The sequence below is a fragment of the Chlamydotis macqueenii genome, chromosome 7 (assembly GCF_036417535.1).
Source record: "Chlamydotis macqueenii isolate bChlMac1 chromosome 7, bChlMac1.mat, whole genome shotgun sequence".
Lineage (NCBI taxonomy): Eukaryota > Metazoa > Chordata > Aves > Otidiformes > Otididae > Chlamydotis > Chlamydotis macqueenii.
This window is the reverse complement of record NC_141562.1, coordinates 12,485,037-12,508,562: the sequence shown is the minus strand read 5'-3', so window position 1 is coordinate 12,508,562 and position 23,526 is coordinate 12,485,037. Positions and strand designations below refer to the sequence as shown.

The following is a 23,526-nucleotide window of genomic DNA, read 5'->3' as shown; positions in this document are numbered from 1 at the left end:
TATTGACAGAAACCTTCACATACTTTTTTTTTTAAAAAAAAAACAAATGTTTGAACAGATCTATTTGCTGCAGCAGCAAATGTGAACAGTTATTAAAGTCCTCTCTGTTTGGACTGCTATTTGGTATTGATATTTGAAGATTTATACCTAGAACCTATTTAGCAATATGAAGAATCTGTATAGGGAAGGTAGATTTTAAAGATTAGACAGAGATTGTCTTGTTTCATGTTCTGCAGCAGATTTCTGTGCTCTTGTGAGGCTTTTACATGCAGTGGTAACATCAAGAAATGACTGTGTTCCAGAAGTGGTACGGCAAGGTTGCAGAGTAACTTTTTTTCCTCCTTGAGTTCTTTCTCTTGGGCATTTCCCCTATAGTAGTTTGCTTTTATGTATACATACGTGTTTCAGTACTAGTTCTGCATAACAGCATTTTTGATTCCTCTTGCTTTGTCAAGAGTGTTGGATTTTCTCCTGTGTTACTTCTCTCGCTGCTCCAACAGGGAACTAGTGCCCGTGAAAATGCCTTTTTCTTTCTTTTTTTATCACAACACATGAAATGTATAAAACTAGATGTGATGTGCGTGTGTCACTTGTAGCAAAGGCTACATCTTAACTAGCAAATATAATTTTCCTTATGTAGGAAGTATTCATATGTTGTAACTTCTTTGGAATCTGTATCTCTGTATTTAGAGAGAGTTTAAGATAGTGGTGAGATAGCAGGACTGAGATTTGACCACGTATTTTTGTTCTTGACTCTGCAAGTGTATAGGTAATCTTGGAAATGCTGCTTCATTGATCTTTCCCTCAGATAATTCCGTGTCTCTAAGGTGAATATGATAGTGCTTATGGCACTGTCCCACACTGTGGGATGCAGGTCAGCTTGGGCAATGTGCTGTGAGATCTCTCAATAATTAAACTGGATAGTGACACTGATTATTATTTGTAGGGCGGTTTTATATGCCTGAAGAAGACCCTTAGGACCAAATCCTTACCTGCTGTAAAAACAGCTAATGCTAGTGGGTCCAGGGACTGAAGCAATTTTTCTCAACTGAAAGTTAGATCTTCCTCTGGTTGTTGTGTCTAATTTGTGCAGTTACTCTGTAAGCTTATCACACAGTGATTTTGCTTGAGAAAATTTATGCCATCATGATGAGTGTAATTCCATTGAGGTAGTTAGTGGCTTATTATCATATGATTTTGTGTTGAAGAGAAGGTCAAGTAAGAATTTGCCCAGTTAATTTTCAGACTTAGAAGGCAATGTACCTTCTGATGATAAGAGAAAATTTATTTTAGAGTGTTTAAGCTTACTAAACTAGTGAGGACAACAGCTTAGCTTAATTTCAAAGTTATTGCTGCAGGTTAGGTGTTCATATTGAAGACGAGGCAAAATGTTTTCCCTCATACCTAATCCACTTGCAGATGGCAGGAGCAGAAATGCTTTCAGGCAACCACCCACCCACATTTTTTTTCCTCAGAGTTCTGCACACTGCTTTGTGAACATACAGACAAAAACATCTGAGAACAAGGTCTTTTATACAGATTTGTTGCATACTATGTTTGCGCAGCAATTGTGGGCTGATGAAGAGTATGTATTACTGTGAATGAGAAAATCCAAGCTGAATTATTTTACTGTTTTACTTGTATTACGTCATAAATACAGCAGTTATTAACATATGTCTAAAAATATATTTAGCCTTGAAAAGATGGCTATATAAATGTTTTGCCAAACTCTCTAAGAAGAGAGAATAGATATAAAAGCAGACACCAAGAATACATATTGATACTTAAAAAAATACTTAGGAGGGAAGTTAATTTGCCATCAAATGAATCAGCTATGCTTATTCAAAAACCAAATTTTTACATCTAAGTTCCTATGTTAATATAAATGCTGGCATACATTAACAGGAAATGTGCTATTTTGTTAATAAAAAAGCTGAGTTGAAAATATTTTGTACGTTTAATTTTTATCAAAGCCACATACAAGCTTGAAATCCCAATGACAAGAATTCAAGCATAATGCAAATAACTACCGTAATTTTGAGTAGGTTCTATTGATAGTAATTTTGACACTTAATACATGGCCAAAGACTCCCTGTCAGGAGTCATCATCTGTAAAATTTTCTTCCTAATTCTTCAGTTACCCCAATTTCAGTAAAGGGAAGGGATGAAGTTAATAGAGGACTCAAGGTTGTAGCAGTGTAATGTTACATGCTGTTACAAAGTAGGCCTGGAAAGAACTCCAAGTAGTAGGCTAATCCAGCCATTTGTCCCAAGGTAGAATAAATACACTTCTTCCTGACATGTATGCGTATAAGAGCAGTCGCACTGCTGTCTCTATTTTACTTAGTACTGGAATTGGTTGTTCATTGATAAGTTTTTCTGTTTATCCCTTTTATGTTGCAATTAAGCATGTTGGAACTAGTCTGCAATGGACACAGAGGATGTGGTGTTTCCTTTTGTATGTATAAGGGTTTTTTTGTACTTGTAAACCTTGTTCCATGTCCTTTCTGTTTTCTAAACTCCAGATTAAGTAATTCCAATACACTTAATTTATCATTTAAGGTAGTGGTTTCTGTATGTCTTTTTGCTTTCTTCTTCTCTCCTCTGGATGCTCTGCAGCTGGTTAATGACTTCTTGAATTTCATGTCCAGGCTATTTATATTGCTAAATGCGTTTTGCCAGCTGTGGTCTCAACAGCAAGCACTAGTGTAAGGTTTACACTATTTTCTTCTGTATGCATACTTCAGAGTGAGTTTTGTATGAGGTTTGCCTTTTCACCAAGCAACATTTTCATCAACTACAAATCCCCACTCACAGAACCGCTGATAACTGGTTCTATCTCATTTCCATGTATGTATTGGTGATTTTTCTTAGATGTAAAACCTTGTATTTGTCTCAGCTGAAATACATCCTGTTATTTTTTCTGATCAGTTCTCAAGTTTCTCAAGGTCCCTTTGAATTGTAAACCAGGAGTCTGATGTGTCAAACCAGGCCTCTTACACTGCGAATGTATGATGTGTACTCTTGGTTCTGTCATCCACGCCATTAGTGAAAATAATGAATAATGCCAGAGTCAGGGCAGGTCCTCTCAGAATGTTGTCTTATAAATCCCTCTGGTTTGGCATGCGTTCTTGATAAGCATTCTCTGTGCAGTTTTCTAACCAGTATGACATCCACTCAATGGCAGTTAAATCTAGATCACGTTTCCCTAGATTATTTATTAGGATGATATGAGAACCAATGACAAAACCCTAGTGAAGCCCATATTTATGCCATGTTGCTTCTTCATTTATAGGCCTATGACCCAGCCACAAAGAGAAACCAGATTAATATGACACAGTTGCCTTACCTAAGTCAACCTTCTTAGTGAAAGCTGATGCAAAAATGGCATTAAACGGTTTGTTCTGCTATCTCCCGATAGATTTACTTCTTTATCCAATTACATTGTATCTAAAAATATACCAGAATTGACATGGTGGCACCAACTCTGAACTTGTTCACACTGCTAGACTTTGGCAGACATGCTGCAGTTCTTAAGATTGGGAGAAGACAACTGTTGACAGCAGCTGGTAAATTTAGGAAAAGAAATCCAGCTTCTCCCAGCTGTCAGTATCACACCCGTGTAGTTCATCTCTAGAGCACGTCTTGTGTGTTTACTTTACCATGAATTGCTGAATATCTGCCTTTCTCTCTTTCGCCTCTTTATCCAAATTTGAACAATTACTCACTCAGTAGAAAAAGTAGGACGTTTTATAAAAGGTAGTGGACATATTTTACTATTTTAACAGAATCACTTTTGACTCTATGCTGTATTCAAGAAATGTACTTACTGGTGTTCAAAACACATCAGTATAATAGTCTCTACAAGTGCCTGTCTGATGCTCACCCTCCTGAGAAAATGGGCTAAGTTAATGTGCACATATTTTATGTCAGTGATCTACAAAGTTTATTCAAGAAAAAATAATTAAAGGCAACAGCTGGAACTGTTTTAAAACAGTTTGATTGAAATATATTGCTGTCCTTTGAGTGATTTGGAGGGGTCTTGTTCACTTCCACCAAATGTTCAGCTGACTCTACAGCAGGGGAGCAAAAACACAGGTGAGATGGCTTCTTGTGGCTGCTGAGTCTGTGGTGGAGTGAAAAGCTTAGCTCTCAACTAAGGCAAAGCAGGGACATGAATCAGGTCTTTTTGAATCTATGCCATTGTCTTGTCACTACAGTATGCGAAGAGCATGTTATTTTGTATTCTTGCCTGTAAAAGATCTGAGAAGTTTTTCGTGTTCTCTCAGGAGAGTGGGGCTTGTTTCCTTTGTAAACTACACAATTGTAGAAAAACAGAGTTTTCCTCTTTTCTCTGCTATACTTACATAACACAGTGCAACCTATAAAGCAGGCAGTGTTAAATAATTTTCAAAGAGAGGTTCTTCCCTCTGAAAAGGATTCTTGGCTCACCTCTGTCCCAGACAGAAGGAGTTTTGGATAATACAGGAAATTGCTAGAATACATTTACAATACATTGCGCTTCTTTCTGCTGCTCTTCTTTCCTTCCTTCCTCCCTGCAAGTGATAAGAATTTTCGTGGTGTGGATCTGGCCAGTCATTTGTTTTAGGGGATCAGGAAAGAAAAAATGCCTGTCAGTCTAAGACCTGGAGAGAATATTAATAAGTTTATATGTAAGTCAATTCCTTAGAGTGTAGCCAGGGACAAAGGTAGGCAAAAGGCCAGTTTTATGGGTTGGGATCTCATTGGTGGGTAATACACCAGTGAGAGAAGACTCAAAATCTTCACCAAGTAGTTACTTCCTATGTGTCCTCTATTTTTATCACTATTTGGGCAATTTGTTCTGATCCTAAAATTTCAGTATCTGTGATAGTTAATTGACTGGAACTTGGAAGAGGCTGGAATGAAAAGTGTTGGAGACTCCTAGCTACCAAGGATAAATAACTTTCCGAAGAGTTAATTCAAGGAAATTAAAGAAAAAAAATATACTGGATTTTTTTTTTGGTAATAAAAGAAAGAAAAAGATATTAAAAAAACAAACAAACAAACTTCTCCTCTCACCTTGTTTTAACTCTGTTACCTGCTACTGCAATAAAAACCATTTTGTCTTAGAAGTAATGAAAAAAAAATAGTTTTCTCCTGGTGGGTGAAATAAACCTGCACTCATGTAACAGCAGTCATTCAGTTTAGATCTTTATTTCACATTTACCATTATGTTGACTTTTTGATACAAAACAATATCTGTGCTTAAAAGGCTGTGTATACAATTGTTTTATTTTGTTGCTGTACATGATTTTAAAGCAGTATGAGGGAAATGAAAGGAAAATCCAAGACAGCATTGTAGTTTCCTTTGCCTCTGTGTTGGTTTTATTTAGTGAGGGAGGGCTACTGTGGCAGCTTCTGTAAGAAGCTTCTAGAAGTTTCCCCTCTGTCCAGTGGACTCAGCTGGGCCTAGGTCGGACTCGCTGCTGGCCAAGGCCGAGCCAATTGGTAGCAGAACGTCCCGTGATAACGCCTCTGCGATAATGTATTTAAGAAAGGGAAAAACAGAAAAGAAAAAAAAAAAAAAGTAGTGAAGATGTGAAGAAGCTGAGCGCGGAGAAGCGCAGGGGGGGAGGTGCGAGCCTTGTGGGCCTTGCAGGCCTCACTCTCTGGCCTCTCGTCAGGCAGCCGACTGGGCCCAACTCGGCCTGGCCTGGCTGCAAGAAGTGAAAAGAGGAGATGAGAAGAGAACGTGAGAGGCGTCTGCCTGAGCCAATTGTGAAGAATTTCTTGTGAGAGGAACGGCTGCAGACGCCAAGGTCAGTGAAGAAGGAGGGGGAGCAGTAATGCAGCTCCTGGCCAATATTCCCCTGCAGCCTGTGGTGATGACCATGGTGGAGCAGGCTGTGCCCCTGCAGCCCATGGAGGTCCACGGAGGAGCAGAGATCCCCCTGCAGCCTGTGGAGGACCCCACACGGGAGCAGGTGGAGGCCTGAAGGAGGCTGTGGCCCATGGAGGGCCCGCTGGGGCAGCTGTTCTGGAGAGACTGCACCCCGGGGAAGAGATGACCCACGCCGGAGCAGTTTCACGAAGGACTGTGGCCCGTGGGTGGGACCTCATGAAGGAGCAGAGGAGGAATGTGAGGAGTTCTTCCTCTGACAAAGCAGCAGCGTGAAACAATGTGTGATGAACTGACCGCAACCCTCATTCCCTCTTCCCCCTGTGCCACCCGGGGGAGGAAGGAGGTAGAGATAATGTTAAGCCTGGGAAGAGAGAGAAGTGGGGGGAAGTTATCTTGTTCTCTTTCTTATTAATGTGCTTTGTTTTTAGTAACAAATGAATAGTTTTCCCCAAGTCTTTCCCATAACGGTAACTTTAAGGATCATTCTCTGACCTTATCTCAAACCTCGACCCTTTTTTTCCTTATATTATCTCTACCTGTTCTCTCGGAGGGTGGAGGGAGTGAGAGAGAGACTGCTTAGTCTGGCCCCGACTGAGGCTAAACCATGACAGCCCCTTTGTTCCAGGGGATAATGTGTCTTATTCCACCTGAAACTCATTATTGTTGGCACATAGCACAATACTGTATGTCACAGTTCCCTCATTAAAATGTCATCTTTCTTGTGGTTTCCAGATGTAGGCCTGTATTCTTGAACTCAAAACAGTATTGAAGCTGGAGGCTTCAATAAGTGTCCACCAATCATCAAAGACGTTTTAGATTATAAAAAGGGGTACTTGATTCTCTTGACCTTGTAGCCCAACTTTATTTTTGTATTTTTCATACCTTTCCCAGCCAGCTTATCCTACAGCCATGAGAAAAATGTGTCTTTTTCTTCTCTGGTCTTTAGTTTTGGGTTTGTTGGTTTGTTTTTTTTTTTTTAGCAAAACAGGAAAAGTATTCCTTTAAATAGTTACACTTTCTAATTCTGGGACTGCAATTATAGCATAGTTATACTTTGGGAGATCTGTAATTTCCAGTAATTCATATAAATGGGAAAATTATCCCGTGACAGTGATTCGAGCATAAGGAAATCTCTGAAATGCCATGGCTTGAAAAATGTATGCATCACATATTAAACTGCCTAACTTATACTAATATAAGTAATTCAGCCACTGCCTTAACTTTGTTTTACGGATGGTAGGTAATGTTTTATAAACAAGAATAAGTCACAAGATATTTACTGTTTAAATGCAGCATAATTACAGTGCATTAATAGTTACTGTATCTTACTGTGAGTTCCTGGTGGCCTGCAGTGCAAGAGATGAACCACTTCACAGAGGAGGTCATAGAAAAAAGCTGCTATGACAGTAGAACCATCAAGGCCTACAGGCCAAAAGGTCACCTTGCTACCTGTCATAGAAAGTATTCTGAAGGGCCAAGACTGCCATATGGCCAGATAATATCTTAGCCCCTGTCTGCTACCTGGCCTGTCTCTGACACAGGAAGTACATCTGATTTCTGTCTGGAGCAGGCTGATAATCTTGCTCATGAGGAAACATGAATATTTTTCTCACCATGCTGCATTTTCAGAACTTGTTTCACTCTTTATATATTAAATACTTCACTTACACTTAAATGCAGGAAGAATAAATGCATTTACTGTAGATGTAATGTTCTGATTCCACAGTGTGAACTTGCACAGAATGCACCCCTTTTCTAGCTATACTAAACCATTATTTGAAACAGCTTTAGCCAGTGGAATGTTTGCAGACAGTCCAGTCTGGAGCCTCAGCAAGTATAGGGCTGTGTCCTGCCTGAGCCTGGTTTGGCTGTGGATTTATTTGAATACTGGATGTTTTCTGATTAGCATTCAAGATACTTTTTGGTAACCTTATTCACATACTGATTTCTGACACGTTCATCCATTTGTTTTCTTCAAAGACAGAAGATGCATATTTGAACAATGAAGTGTTTCTCAGTTCTTAAAATGGTATTGTAGAACCTTCTCAGGAGAGAGGACAAGCGTACCTGAAAGTTTTAGGACAACCAAACCTTTTCATTTATTCTTTCCTGCCTGAAAGAATATTGCATTTTGTAACTTGCGTATATATCATACTTAGAAACACTTAGGCTTCTTCATTCCTAAGAAAAAGCAAAATCTATTGGTCATATTTCATAAAGGCTCTTTGCGAGAATTTATTATTCATTCTCTCACTATGTTAATATTAATGGTTTCATGGACACCACTGTCCCCATCACACTGAGGTAATTTATTTGGCCCAACCCAATGATAGCATACAGATTTTAAAATTCAGAAGTGCTCGGGCTGGAACAGTTGGCTCAGGCCACAGTGTGTTTAAACTATATGTTTTATAATGTCTCATGATTTTGTTTTAAAAAAAGAAAAACACTCTGACATAGACATTTTGCAAATCAAATTATTTTATGTTTCAGGCCAAGATGACTCAACTGCCAGAGGCTGAAAAGGAAAAGATAGCTGAGCAGGTGGCTGACTTCAAAAAAGTCAAGAGTAAGCTTGATGCAGAGATTGAAATTTGGGACGATACCAGCAATGACATCATTGTTTTGGCCAAGAGGATGTGTGTGATTATGATGGAGATGACTGACTTCACAAGGTAATTATTAAAAAAAAAGGATCTTCAGTATTTATAAAAGTTGGAGGCTGTTGTCATATTGTCACAACAGGAAATACTGAGTTTTTAATGTCAGGTGACAGCATCGTTACAAAATTGAGTGGCTAAGCTAATGTAATGAGCTTTACCACACTAGCTAGTAGTACTGAAACATTGGAAGGGAGGTTTGAAGTTTTGAACTACACTTGTCCTTGACTTATTTTTTTTCTTTATTCTGTTGTATTCATTTGGTTGTTGGGGGGTTTGCACATTTTTTGCGCTTTATTTCTGCTCTCAGTGAAAGGGAGTAAGTAACAAAATAAGCTTGTTTTTAAGCTATAGTTCTGTCACATCTGTTATTCATTCTACTTGTACCATACCATGCTGTCAAGCATGAAACGTACTGTACAAAGTATATGTCTGGCAGTACGCGTTTAGACTCGTGTATATTTTATATGACATTACTTGCTGTTGCTTTCATCAGAACTGTATCCTGCTGCTATATGTAGCTTTAAAGAAGGAAGTGTCCTCTAGCAGATAGCTTTCAAAGCTGGTATTTCTGTCTGCTGACAGCATTGGGTTCTATGATATTTGTATACAGGAAATTATCTGAAGTTCAGGAGCTTTTTGTGCCGTAGACTGAATAAATGTTCAGTAAATGTCATCAAATTATACCAAAGGGAGGTACTGCTGGTTTTGTAGGTGAAGCCTTAAAACAGAACCACTCTTGCAAGACACTTCGTGTCTCATAAAATAAATCCTTTCACGCAAGATACGAAGAAAAGTCTAAGCCTCTGACAAATTTGTCAGGTGTGTAAATTAACACAGTTGCACAGTGCTGAACCAGCTAACAAAGCTGGGGTCTGGCTTAGGTGTGTTCTGAGGAAGACAGTTGTTACATTTTATTACGTTCGCACTTTCCAAATTCACCTTCTTGTCAGAGAGATTTAAAGATCTGCATGTTGAACTCTGCAATCCTCTTATTCTTTCGAAGAGTATATGATTTATATTGGTAACTTTGAAAAAGAACATATTGTGCCATAAAGCCAGTCTTTACAATTGAAGCCACTTCCCTCACTAAAATTCTTTAAATTATTAGCTTTAGATTAAGCAAGATTAACAAGGCCATTTTATAGTCTTAGTTTTGTGTCTGTGGCTCTCAGTTGAACACAGCATAATCTGTAGTTTCAAGTCAAAGAGCAGGTCTTGTGCAGTGTTGGCGATATCCACAGAGAACTCTGAAATGACTCTGGTAAAATAACTTACTTGAAGGTAAAATTAAAAACTGTATGGAAGAGAGAGTGGAAATCTTAGTCTTTACTTCAAAGTATGGTAGGGAACTACATTATTGGAAGAAGGATTTTGATTATTCTCCAAATTTTAGGAAATGTATTAAGGTCTTTACTTCCTAGGAGTTTAGACTGTAATTTGGGATATGTGATTATACCCACGCATATACTCCTGTATTAAGAGTTTGATGCTTAAGTTGTAAGGGGAAGCTGAAAACTAGAATGAACTATTTGTACTTCGAAACCAGTAAGCATAAGTTTTGGACTGAGTTTTCAAGTCAGTAATGGTCCTTGTACAGCTATGGCATTTTAGACATCAGTCACCTAAGATGATAAAGGGACTTAGTGCAACTAAGTGAGCATCACAGCACTCAAATACATCTTCAGCAATCATCACATCACACACGCTGCACTGTTAGACCGCAGTACACCTTGTCCTTTTAGTAAGCCTAAATGTAATTCTGCTTATACCTCTAGTACTTCCAAGGACTGCAGCTTAGCCTAAAATTTTCTGGCTGTAGTACTGTTGGTGAAGACCAAGTGCAGCTGCCCAGTCTAGCAAGTCTCCTCACCAGGTAAAAGCCACAGCCTTCAGCCTTAATTCATCTGCTCTTCCTCATCTTCTAGCCTTTGCTTGGGAAAGCAAGAGGGGTCGATCTAAAAAGAAGATGGGAAGTCAAGATAGGAGTTCTGTAGTTACTGGTATTTGAAGACATCATGAGACAAAAAGATGGTGGAAGAGGTATTCTATTCCTATTCAAGTTTATCTGTGAATCTCCTCACTATAACTTGTCCTGTCACTACATGCCCTTTTAAAAAGTACCTCTCCAGCTTTCCTGTAGGCCCCTTTGTAGTTATTGGAAGGCCACTATAAGGTGTCCCTGGAGCGCCTCCCCTTCTTCAGGCTGAACAGCCCCAGCTCTCTCAGCCTGTCCTCACAGGAGAGGTGCTCCAGCCCCGGATCGTCTTTGTGGCCTCCTCTGGACCCTCTCCAACAGGTCCACTTTCTTCTTATGTTGGGGGCTCCAGAGCTGGACACAGTACTCCATGATCCTGCTGGTTTCCCTTCAGCAGCCAGATGCTTCTGGCATACTACAGAGCTTTGTCACTGCACCCTAAAATCCACTGACTTCCTTGCCTATGTCTGGCTCTTCCCAGCCCTCAGTTTTCTATCTGTTCCATCCAGCCTCTCACATCTGTCTGAAAATCACTTGCATGTCCCAGCTCTCCTACTCAGTCTTCTCCCGGGTCCCCAACTTGGTCTGTCACTGCTGCAAAAGATAATGGTACCTATACTAGAAAAAAACCCCTGAGCCGAGTGCTGTTACATCTACAGTTCAATTTCAGATACATAGAAAAATTTCCCTTCCCTCTCATTGCTCGTATCAGAGAATTCATAAGTCAGCGTTATTTTGTTAAGCAGTCTGGGATGCCTTTGAGAGTCCATAGGTACTCAGTGTGTGCATCACAAGATGCATATGAGAACAACCAACTTTCACTTTAAAATTAAGTTTTTCGTCAAAAATCACCCAAAGATTGAAGGCTGTAAAAGTTTCATCAACAGTGATGTTGTCCAGCTGAGTCATCAGAAAGGGTAGAGTTATTTTGGATAAAATTGCTTTGGGCAAAATAGGTGAACCCTCCTTAGAGTTGTATCTGAAGAGCAGCTTTAACTATAGTTATATAAAGATGTTGTTTAAGATAAATGTGTTTCTGAGCCAGGTACAATTTAGTTGTGTGTGTGTATTTGCATGTGTTTCATTATACATGCTTTGATAAACAGAACCACTAGGATTTCTTACTACATAGTGGATTAAGCAGATAATTTTTACTGTTAAAATGAGCAGCAGAATTGCATTAGCTAGAGCAGTGTAAACGTTATTTAAGATGTTGCAGTACTTGCAGAATCCTGACTGTCCTGCCAGAACTACGTGTCGCAGCCTCAGGCAGTTGTTATCCTCAAGTAGAAATATGGTCTCTCAGATTTTTGATGAATTGTTGAGATGTGTCAAGTTAAATTGTATCATGTAACACAGGATCAGCTGATACTGCTTATTCTTCCTGAATGTCACAGAGCTTATAAAATCTATGCAAATTCAACTTTCACTAATCAGTGCGGATTTTGAAGGCAAAAGTCTTGTATCTGTCCTGTTGCCCATCTGAAAAGATATTAACTGAATCTGCGTGTCCTGCTTGGTCTGTCTTTATTGATAATATTTAGTGTCCTGGTTCTGGCTTGGATAGCGTTAGTTTTCACCTGAGCTGGGCGAGGAGCTGGAGGCACTTGTACCTGGGGGCACAGCTGGGATAGTTACTAATTGGCCAACAGCTGGGGTAGATTACCCTAATTAGCCCCGGGGCTGTTCCATCCCATGTGACTCCATGCTCAGTGTATAAAATGGGGACTGGGGTGGGGGACAGGTTTTGTGACTCAGGAGGGAGCCAGACATCGGGATCCACGGTGAGCTACTGTATTGTAAATTATGTGCTTAAGCATTTTCTGTTATTGTTCTTGTTTTCCATGTCTGTTTTCTCTTCCTCTGCTGTTCTGTTAAGCTGTTTTTATCCCAGCCCGTGAGTTTTGCCTTTCTTTATTTCACTGAGTGAGTGACTGTGGAGTATTTTAGCTGCTGAGTGGAGCTAAACCATTACATTTACGTGGAATACAATAGTTCATATTGATAATCATGTGCATGTTCTTTTAACACTTCTGTAATAAAAATAGTTTCAGCTGATTGCTAAAGACATATGCCTGCAAATATTTAATCAGAAATGGCAGTCACTACTCTGGTGGCCCCAATATAATTCTAAAAGGTAAGTGCTAAAAATTTCTAAAAAGAAAATAAAGACATCCAAACGTATTAGTTATTTTATATGACCATATATTTCAAAGTGATAATCACCTTGTGGAATGAAGTCTTAGAGGTAAAAGAGAAATGTTTCAAGAAAAAAATAATTTAAACAGTTTGGCTCTGTTACTCAGAGTATTATTCAAAGTATTTAGATATCCAATTTGCCTGCAAATTGAGTGGACTTTTTTTTCCCTATATGATACATAAATAACATCAGTAGTATTGTTATTAAACAAACATGGTAAATCGTGGAGGCATAGTCCTTTTCAGATATTTTTGTTAGGAATTACAAAGTTAGAATTTACTTTTAGACCATGACGCAAGCAGGTTCTAAATGGATAAGCAGTGCGCGGTAAAGAGGAGGTTAGGTGAGAAGAGTAGCAAATACAGTGTTAGGATGCTTGCTGTTTTGCAGGTTAACAAAGCGTGTTAAATACTCATAAACCAGTACAGTGAACAGCTAATGACCAAAGCAAGGAGCATGATGCTGCTTTCTTTCCTCTGCAACATTACTGTGACAGAGTACAGCTACACTATGTGTAGCTAACTTCCATAAATGTTTTTTTGCTATTGCTCACAACTGGACTGGAGATGCTAAAGGGAATGGATAAACTACAGCTCCATGTCAGCACCAAAGTAGGAAGAGGGGAGGTACATATGCATGCCTATATGCATTTGCTTTGGTTTTCATCTGTATTTGTGCAGCCTCCTGTTTCTTTTGCTTCATTTCTGTTTTTCCATTAACTACAAACTTTTTACATGCTTCTGTTCTCACCTCTGCTGCCTCAAACCACCTGCCTTGACTGTCAAAACCCTTAAGCACACTTCTTTTTTCTCGTCTCTCACTCAGTACTGCTTCTGTCTCCAGTCAGCTTATTACATTCATAATACCACTCTATTCCTTTTTTTTTTTTTAATTAGTTAGAATTTAAATTAGAATTTCAGTTCTGTACTATGCAAGCTCATTACGCTCCTTTACATGACAGGAACACTCCAGGTTGAGGAATGTACACTGTCAGGCATGTTATTTTGCTGGGATCACCTGCTATCCAGCAGTTCAGTCTCATCTCATTGCTTACCAGTTTATTCCTGCCAATTCATAGAAAAAAAGAAGGGACCTTTGGAGGGTATCTAGGTCCAGCCTCTTCAAAGCAGACTGATTTCTATATTAGATCAACTTGCTCAGGGGCTTATCCAGTAAAGCTTTGAGAATTCCTAAGATTGGAGGTGCCAGCATGTGCAGCCTCTTATGGACAACCCCTAAGTTTTTCACCATCGACAGTAAAGATTTTTTTTCTGCCTTCATTTAACAGGAATTTTATAGCTGCAGTTTGTAGTCCATGTACTTTTTTTTCCTGTGCCTCTCTGAGGAAAAAAATCAATGTCTTCTATATCCTGTCCATCAGGTAGTGGAAGATGCCAAGCATGTACTCCAGTGGGTCCAGGACAGCGTCAGGTTCATGGTAGTAATTACTGAGATACCTGATGAGTGGCTTCTGCTCTTTTGAACATTTAGTCACATGTTATTGTCACTGTTCCTTCCCAGTCTCTCAGGTTCATTGTAAAGTTTTGAGTTACAAATATGTTACTCAATTTAAAAGCTTCCAGAATTCAGCAGGTACTTAAGTTCCCCCTATGAATGCTATTAATTTTCAAATAATTCAGTTAATATGTGACATAATTTACCTAGTAACTCTTGGTTATTAAACTGCTGCCTAGGGAGTTGCTTATGTCTCCTTTGAATCCTGGTCTTCTCTTCAAGCTACTATGCTTCCAGTTCTGGAAAGAAAGAAGAATGCTGATCTGTGAGTTAAGTTATGATTCCAGAGTAAAGCTTTAATGGAAAGGATTGGTTTGGGGTAAGCTCATTTCACAAAATTTGCAAGGACTGTTCTGCCACTCAATCACTGTTGAATCTGTGTGAGCTGATGTTTTCTCCCCTGTTTGGGGAGAAGGATAGACTTCCAAGTCCCTGAAATTGTTCACTGAGAGAGCAATCATACTGGGAAAATGCAAGCTCTTCAGCAAGAGATCAGGACAGAAGGATGTTTTGTTACTATTTTTTTTCCTTCTCTGAGTGGCATAACTACATTATGGATATCTTTCTACACTATAAGCATGTGTAGTTATTTCACTGTTCTTCTGATTGTTTCCTTCCTTGGAAGGGCGAGGCATTCATGGTTTGGTCTTTTATTTAACACCTTTTTTTTTTTTAAAAAAAAAGACTTTTGTGTTTGTACAACTTTCATTTCTTTGGATCAAAACTGAAAGCGAACATAATATTTATTATTGAGCTTAATGGTTACAATTAGACTTCTGATAGAAAAGTGGCAAAAAATTATTAGCTTGACATTTGACCTTCCTAATTTAAACTTTGATGTTGCTGATGCTTGCTATAAATTTTTGTAATTCTTATTTTTCTCCAAAAAAACCACAAGTATTGATACAATGTTACATCCATTTACAAGCAGCGAGGCTTGATTAGAAACAGAGTCACTTGCCAGCTGGAACAGAAAGTAACTCTTAAATATACAGCAGAAATTCAGACACATTCTCCTGACAAGGAATTCTACTAGTCATTTAGTTAAAAGTCCATGTAAAATTCCTTCACTTAAAAATTCTGTGGACGGTTTGCTTTTGTGGTGTTTTCAGTTGACTTACTGCTGGACTGTACAAAGCCATTTGTGAATCATTTATTTCATGCTGTAGAATGCCTCCTAGTCATGGAAGCTGTGAAAATTAATTCCTCTGATTAGAGCAATTGCATGCTTCACATCCTTAAAGGATTTTATAAATTTAAGACCAAGAAAGTTGTTCCACTTGAAACAGTGAGCCTCTTTATTCTACTGTTTCTGTAGAAATCCTTTGTTTGTGCTGACATGTTAGTTAGACCTCATATATAGGTAAACAAGTTGCATACACAGGACAAAACTATATATACTAGTAGGAACACTATAAACATTTTTAGACCTCCCTGTCTCAAGATCACTAACTATGACTAATATTTCCTTGAAAACAATGGGGGGTCCCTTAAGAAATCAGATAAGTTGTTGCTACTACTTCAGTGTTTTTCCTCTACTGCTTTGCAAGATTTCAGTCAATTCCTTGCATTTTCAGCAACCTCACAAATTGTCTAATGGTTATTTCAGGGTACCTAGTACTTCTTGATACTAGTACTACAACCTTTAGCATAAAAGTTGAGGCAAAAAAGTGAAGGGATAGACATACGTTTGTTAGTTGGGTCTGCACAGTTCCAAGCTTCTGCAGGGTCAGGCAGCACTGCTGCTCTGAGGCAGCTCAGTTTCTATCCATGGTCATTTTCTTCCTTGTCCTTGAGGCAGCAGGATTGAGATTCTGAGGTTGTGGGGATATAGGCTGGTGTCAGGGAGCAGCAAGCGCCAGCTGCTCCCTAAGGGAAGCAAGCCAGAGTCCAATGGCAATCACCATGCAGACAGAGCTTACGCCGAGGGTGGCTCAGTCCAACAGCATCTGAATAATGTAGCAAGGAGCGCAGGGTGACAAGGTCCGTCAGCGGTCCCAGACAAGGTAAGCAGCAAAGCAGCTGTATGGTCTGTCCAGGAGCAAGAGGCCAAAGCTGAACTCCAGTGTGTGCATGAGGGACCCATCCAGGAGACAAGCTTCTGGCAGGGTAGGTCCAAAGCCCATGCAGAGGGCAGGGCTAGAGATAGGTATATCTGTGATGCAGGGCACAGGCCAGAGCTTAAATGGAGGTCTTAAGCCAATGGGCAGAGCTATGGGAGCAGGCCTCAGGTGAGACTGGTCAGGACCATTAAGGACTTTTTGTTCAGGGCCATGGCAGCTGGAGAGAAGACTTGTTTCTCCTCTGCCCCTTTTCTTGGCCCATTCTGATGGCTCATGCCCACCCAGAAAGGGAAGCCAAGAAGACAGTGTCCAAACCGGATATGAGATCATGATCAGTGACATATTACAATTTTCTGTTCCTATGATAGCGTTCAGGGAAATGACGGTTTTTTTAGCATTCTCCAGTTGGCACGTCATTGAGCCTGCATTTTGGTCTTTAATGGCTTGATGCAAGACTTGTTTTTCTGTTTATTTTGCTCAAGCTGTTGTTGGGTAAGAACACTCAGCAATGTCTCCTACAGAAATAAAGTAGTCATTAAAAACGCAAAGCACCTCTCCCAGTTTTTTTTCCCCTTTACAATGTAGGCCTATTTTTATAGAATTTATTTGCTATATTTTGTACATTCTATATATTTTTTGCTATAACACCATATGTTCACGTTCCTCCTGAATTAATTAGCAGAAATTAGAAGCTTAAACCTTTGGAGAGTTTCCAAGAAATAAAGACTGGAAACTTTTGCAGTTATCAGCCCCTTCATTGGAAGTGTGGGCACATCAGTGAATTAATTATGACTAGAAATTGGACATGAAATATTAGTTACTGGGTTTCTTTTGTGAATTTATTGCTTATTCAACTGGAAAAATTCCTTAATTCTACAAGAGATCAGTCACATTTAGAGTATGATGTACACCTGTATTTCTCTTGACTGTTTATTGTCCAAGGGTGAAAAAAAAACAGATTTATGGCAGTTACTGCACTGTTGGACCTGGCTGGTGGTTGTGAAATAGAAGACTGGAGCTTAATTGTCCAGGCAGAGTTTGTGAACTTGATAATACACAAGGTGGGTTAATAAAAATGAGTAGTAACTGGTAAAAGAAAAAGGCAAGTAGTAATTGCAGATATTGAAACAGAAAGGAAACGTATCCATGGGATGTTATTTTATAAAGCGAAAGGGAGTGCTTTTCATGCTGTGTAGGCTTTGCAGTGCTGGTCACCACAATATGCAGACACTCTTCAGACATTTTCTGGTGATTACCAGGATGAGATGAATCTAGAAAAGGGGTGGTGTTTTTTGGGCTGCTGCTCTGATACTTGTGAGGAGGCAGGTAGGCAGTCTGAAGAAAAAGGAATGAGGAAGGCTTGTAGTCAGGGACTTCTCTGCCATCCTCTTCTTTACCCTTAGAAGCAACACGGTCAACTTTGTATTTCAAGGCTTCTCTATCAGAATGTAAAACATCACAAATTTTGAGACTGAGAGTCGTATTTTCCCAAGTAAAGAGATTTTCTAATATTTTTTGTAAGAATCTGTTACTTTAAGCAAATTACTTTCTTTTACATTCACATGTACAGTAAGTGATAAGCACTGGAGAAAAATGAGGCTTTGGCCATTCGTGTTCTGGACATATCCCATATCCTTTTACACGTAGATGAGGTGAAGGCACAGCACACCCTGAAAAGCAGGTTTTATGGGGGTACCCAGCCATATCCAAATCAGCTAGAGGCTGTCCGAATTGTGTGCATGGCTTTCGCCATTTGGTATATCAGAAATACATCATAGGGTGGGGAGAGGAATGATGGCTAGAACTTTTTTTTTTCAGTATATGACTTCAGTCTTTCCTAAAGGATTATTTTTCTCTCTTCCCTAAACTGGGTTACAGACCAGTTGTTTGACAGCACCACAACATTTGCTGTCGTCATACTCCTCTGTGCAGGTGAGGCCATGGTTATTTCAGAGACAAGATCTTCATCTTCATAAAATCAATTCACCTGCATTCTTTCTCCTCCTCCTATTCACCCTGGGAAGTGTCTCACTTTCTTCTGTGTGATCAATCCACAGGAAATAATTTCAGTTGAACCTTTGGTTTCTTTATGTCTGAGAGTCAAGCTAGGATGGAGTTGTTATCTACTAAAATATAATTGTTCACAGAAGCTGCAGGGCTGCAAGCAGCCTTGCTCTATTTTCTGTATGATTCATGTTATTTAGTATACTTTTAGTTTAGTTTTCTTTTTTGAATATGTATACTTCGGAGAAAAACTATTCACAAATGCTCACCTTGGGAGCCTGGTGAACAACAGAAATAGTGCTGAACTGCTGTGTTTTCTGCTAAAAATATGACTGGAGTCTGTTCCAACCTTTTTTAATTAAACCAGGACCTTTCAGGTTCACACAGCCTGCCAGCGGTTTTCACACTTTCTTCTTCAACACTATACAGCATTTTTTTCACATGCTTTTTTTTTTTTTTCCAGTGCCTTTGGTAGCTGCTGTTGTGGTGCCCTTGGGGTTTAAAACTCTCTCTTTCTCCCTAAAATGGCACTGATAGTGGCATTCGGTTTCTCACAGTATGCCTTAGGCCTGATGTAGTACTACTGTTCATAAAGATTGGCAAATAGTTTTGCCTCTCCATTCTACTATGTTCTTGACACCTTTGAGGCTTAATACCGTAGGGGGAGAAAGAGTTATGTCCATACCGAACCTCTGGCCCAAATTCCTGACTGCCCTGACACCAGCTGACGGAAAATTTCAGCTTTCTTAGTGTAAAGGTGGCATTTCTCTTGTCATGGCCTGTGTTCTGTGTAGACACATACCTCTGGTTTGCTGGGAAGATCAAGTAAGAAATTAGGGACAAAGCTTCTGTTTGGATGGGTTGGCTTGTAGCACTAGATCTTCTGTAAGCCTGATGGCCACCAGTCACCGTAGTTGCAGTGAGGCACATTCACACAAATACGGTAAGAGCTGCTCAGGGCACGATGCTGCCTCCCCGCACCAGATCTTTTTTCATCAGCCAAGCTGAAGTACAAGCACGGTAGGTGCCTTTCTGTTTGCCAGACACCATGTGGTCAAGGAAATTATTGCTGCCTCAAGGCTAATTTGCAGAGTGACCACAACCAGTTGACCACTTGGAGATCAGTATCTGGGGATATGGAATGGGTTTGACCTTTATATGAGTAAACATGATATGGATATTTGGGAATATCCACATCATGCAAATGTAGCTTTAAAGCAGCATATGCTCAACAGCAGCAATACCGTGGTTTCTTTGTTGAAAGATTGCATCATGGCTGTTACCTGAGCTGGTAGAAGATGGCAAAAGGTAGGAATGTAGAGGGATCTGTATCACAGATTGCAAACGTAAGATTTTCTTTCACAGTGTTTTCCCGTACCTGTCTTGGTCCTGAACTGTTAAGGTCATCTGAGAGCTATCCTTATTGTCAGCAGGTAGTGGATCAAGCAATTGCGCTAGTTCTGAGTGCTCGGTGGTGGCAGAGGGAGGGAGAGACACTGTTCAGTATACCCTTAGTGGGTGAGAGTTAATGGAAGGAGTCTCAGAGTTCAGCAGGGTATCTTAATTTAATGTTGAACTTACTGAAAAGCTATTGTTTAGAGATACCTGCTGTAGTCATACTTCTTTCACAGACCGTTGAGGTCATCCCTACAGACACACCTCTATTATTTCCCTAAAAGAAGTAGAGGATGTTGTCATTGAGTTTGTCTTTAGATTTATGGAAAGGCCATGTGTCACCAACATACTGAGAAGCAAAATAAAATACAACCAAAGCTGTGAAGGAGGAGGGGAGGGGGGTTGTGAGCACACTTTGTTCCAGAGGCTTATCCCCAGGGATGCATGTTATTCTGGAGAATAGTGTGCTTCTGATTAGTGTTGTGTCAGAGAAAGAGGAAGCAGAGGAATGTAGTTTCCACTTCTCACCTTTCAGGTCAGCATACTGCTTCCACCTGGATGACTTGATCACTAGTTCTCTTGCTGTCCTGAGGTGGCTCTGTCTCTCTTTCCCTAGAGCTGAAGGTAAACTGTATAATGTAGGACTAAAATTAAGAAAATACTTGGCCATTTACACAAACACCTTTGATTCATATTTAGCGTTAGGCAGCGTTTTATTTTCAAAGTTTTGTTCATTGGTTTAAACATCCTCTTTTTCCTGTTGGCTGAATTGTCTATGGAGAGCAGCATATTCTTCAGCGAGTAATGGCTGAGAAACCTCTTCTGTACGTATGGGCCTGTGGTAATTGCCAGACATACTATAGTACTCTGCTCTTAAATAACTTTTTTCTTTGCTAGATAGTTATAAACAGATCATAGCTCCCAGTTAATTTAGCACTTCAGGGATTTTATACCGGCATGTACGTGACTCAGTTTCTCTTTCTCGCATACCTTCATTAATGCTGTCTGGTCTCTGTCTGTGTTGCTTTTCAAGTGAGCCAGTCAGAGGTAGCAGATGAGGATAACATGAATATTCTAAAAGCGATTTCCTTAAAGAGTTCTCAGTGCTTATAAAGGAAGGCATGAGCTGCAGGCACCAGATGCTGGATGTTGTTACTAGCAACTGTGAGAGCTTGGTGCTGTGTTACACAAAGGGCTTTTGCTGTCCTGGTGTGGGTAACACCAGGTAAAACAGGAAAAAGTTGCTACCAAAAAAATTACTGCTTTTGGAACGTATATTGCAAGTGTTTGCTCAGTATTTCCTCTTAATTTTCCTTTTATTCCTAAAAGGTATTGTTTGCATTTCTAAATATTCAGTGGCTATAAATGCGTAGCTCCTATCCAGATTAATCATTGCAGCTTATCTATGTCGGGAGTCTTCTGTTTTTCACATGTGGGTTTTTTTTTTTTGCAGCTTTCCTTTACACAAGCCGTAATTTTGCTTTTGGGACTTGCAGTTCAATCTAGATTAATGAGAGTCGATTACTTGGAGAATCTTATCTTTCTTTTCTTATACCTTTTTAAACTGACTATGGGATTTATTTGGGTTTTTTCCTCAAAGGACACTTTGAGAGTAGTCTACCAAATTCTTTCCAACATCAGTTTTTGTCTACAACATGGTAAGCCCTGAGGCCCCACCATAATCATAAAGCTCTCTCTCTGGACCTCGTGTGAGGTCTCGCTGGTGGTAAAGGACAGCCAGTTGTTGGGATTGGGAATACACATCACCTCCTTACTCTCCCACTTTCCCAAGTGAGAACCACTCAGGTAAGATGTCACCTTGGCTTCTGACAATAGGCAAAGAAAGGAGAAAGTGAGTGGAAGGAAGAATTATTATGGAAATAATGTTGAGGGAAGTCCCCTCAGTTTCTCAGCCGCAGTGCCATTCTTTTCCTTTACGTCTTTGCTGCAGTGTGGAGCCTACATCTTGTGTTTCCTTTGCAGAGTCAGTGTTTGACTGCGTGACTATTACTAGTATTTTAACAAAGTTTCGAAGAGTTCTCTTTCCAACCAATCCTAAGACAAGTCATGCTAAAAAGCCCTGTAATTCTGCTCATGCAGTGGGAGAACCGTTATAAATCTAAAGATAAATATATAAGTAAACATAGCTGTTCAATGGGTTGCTTAACTGTGATTAAAAGCAGTTCTTCTCATCAATAAAGCAGAGTTATTAATATAGAAAGAGTACTTCTAGTGGCCTGAGACAGAGCACTACCATCAGGATTTCAGTGAACAAGCAACTGTCTGTACTGCTGTCGCCACGCAACAACGGACCGACCTACCCTACTGGGATCCCGTCCTGGGGAGAGAGAGACAGATGCGGATGCCGTGGAGTCAGCTCTCAATTTACTGCTGCGTCATGTCGTAATATATACCCGTACACCCGCTATGCATGCGAACGCACCTGCCCCCTGCACCTGTGCACCTATCTGCGCCTAGCGCGCAGATTGTTGCGCACCGCCCTTCCTGTGCACGTGCAGCCCCGCTCGTAGCCCTGTTGCTGCCTTGCGGGGCCCCATATCTCCCCCCTCTCTTTGCTCTTTATAACTGTGCATCCTGCTGCTGAAGGGCTGGTACCTCTGGGTGAATATTTGCCTAGCGACTCCATCAACAATGCCATGTATAAACCGTAACAATAGCGGAAACAAACAGTGCTATTAAAGCAACAACTATGATAGTAAAACCCATAAACAGGATATTTCCCAGCCACTGGGGCAAACCGAACAGCCCTGAGAATCACCCCCAGTCCTTTAGAACCCTGATGTTGAGTGGAATTGGTGTAATTTGTAAACCTCTCCCAGGAATTAGTCGTCATCGCTAGTTCTGGGAGACTCACAAGCAGGATCGTCCCGATCAGGAGAGATATGAGAACATCGCGTTTCCCAATTCCTTTGTTGCTCCTCCAGCCATGACTGCGCCAATCAAGCTGGGATCCAGCGGGTTCCTGCATCTGTGGAGATACAAGCATACCCTCGTCCCCACATCAGAAAGTTGGCTGGACCTTCCCATCGCGGACTTTCTGGCAGGCGGTAGCGAACCTTCGGAAGCGTCTTGCCCCCAAATAGCAGTTGTCGTGTAGAAAAATGATTTTGGATAGGAGTAACAGATTGAAGGTCAGCAAATGACATATGATTCAGTACCACAAGTGCTTTATTGACTAGGACTTCTGGCGAACCCCTCTCTCCCCCCTCTCTTAGGTGCATAATTTGCGTTTTCAGAGTGCCATGCGCCCGCTCTATGATCGCTTGCCCAGTGCTGTTAAGAGGAATGCCAAAGGAGTGGCGGACTCCCCACATCTGCAGGAAGTGGCGAAACGCCTGCGACCGGTAATTAGGCCCATTGTCGGTCTTTGTTTCTCTAGGTATCCCTAGACAGGCGAAAGCCCAGTTCAGGTGCAGGCTGGATTTCTGCGCCGTGGACCTCATAAATGGACACGTGAAGAGAGCTCGGGAGCAAGCGTCGACCGCAACATGAATGTAATTAAGACGGCCAAATGGCACGTACTCTGTGATATCCACTTGCCATACCTGGTTTGGAGCATACCCCCGGGGACTGATGCCCGGGTAGTACAAAGGCTGATTGGGCTTTGCAGCCTGACATGCCGGACAGACCGCCACTACCGCTCGAGCCTGTGATATAGGCAATTGAAATTGGCGTTGCAGCGCGTGCGCACGCTGATGGTAAAACATATGGGACTGACAGGCCTACTTAAACAGGTCTGGTACCGGTTCAGCATGCATGGCAAGGGGCGATCCCGCGGCTCAGTCCGCCCGGGCGTTACCTTCAGT

General features: G+C 40.6%; 1 protein-coding gene across 1 annotated transcript in view; it reads left to right on the top strand.

Annotated features, from left to right (window-relative positions):
• Window positions 1–23,526, top strand: part of CTNNA3 (catenin alpha 3) — a 475,445-nt gene that overhangs the window by 419,722 nt on the left and 32,197 nt on the right. The window contains exon 14 of the mRNA XM_086752374.1: window positions 8,378–8,559. Within this exon, the coding sequence (XP_086608500.1) occupies window positions 8,378–8,559 (182 nt within the window). The remainder of the gene's footprint in view (window positions 1–8,377; window positions 8,560–23,526) is intronic.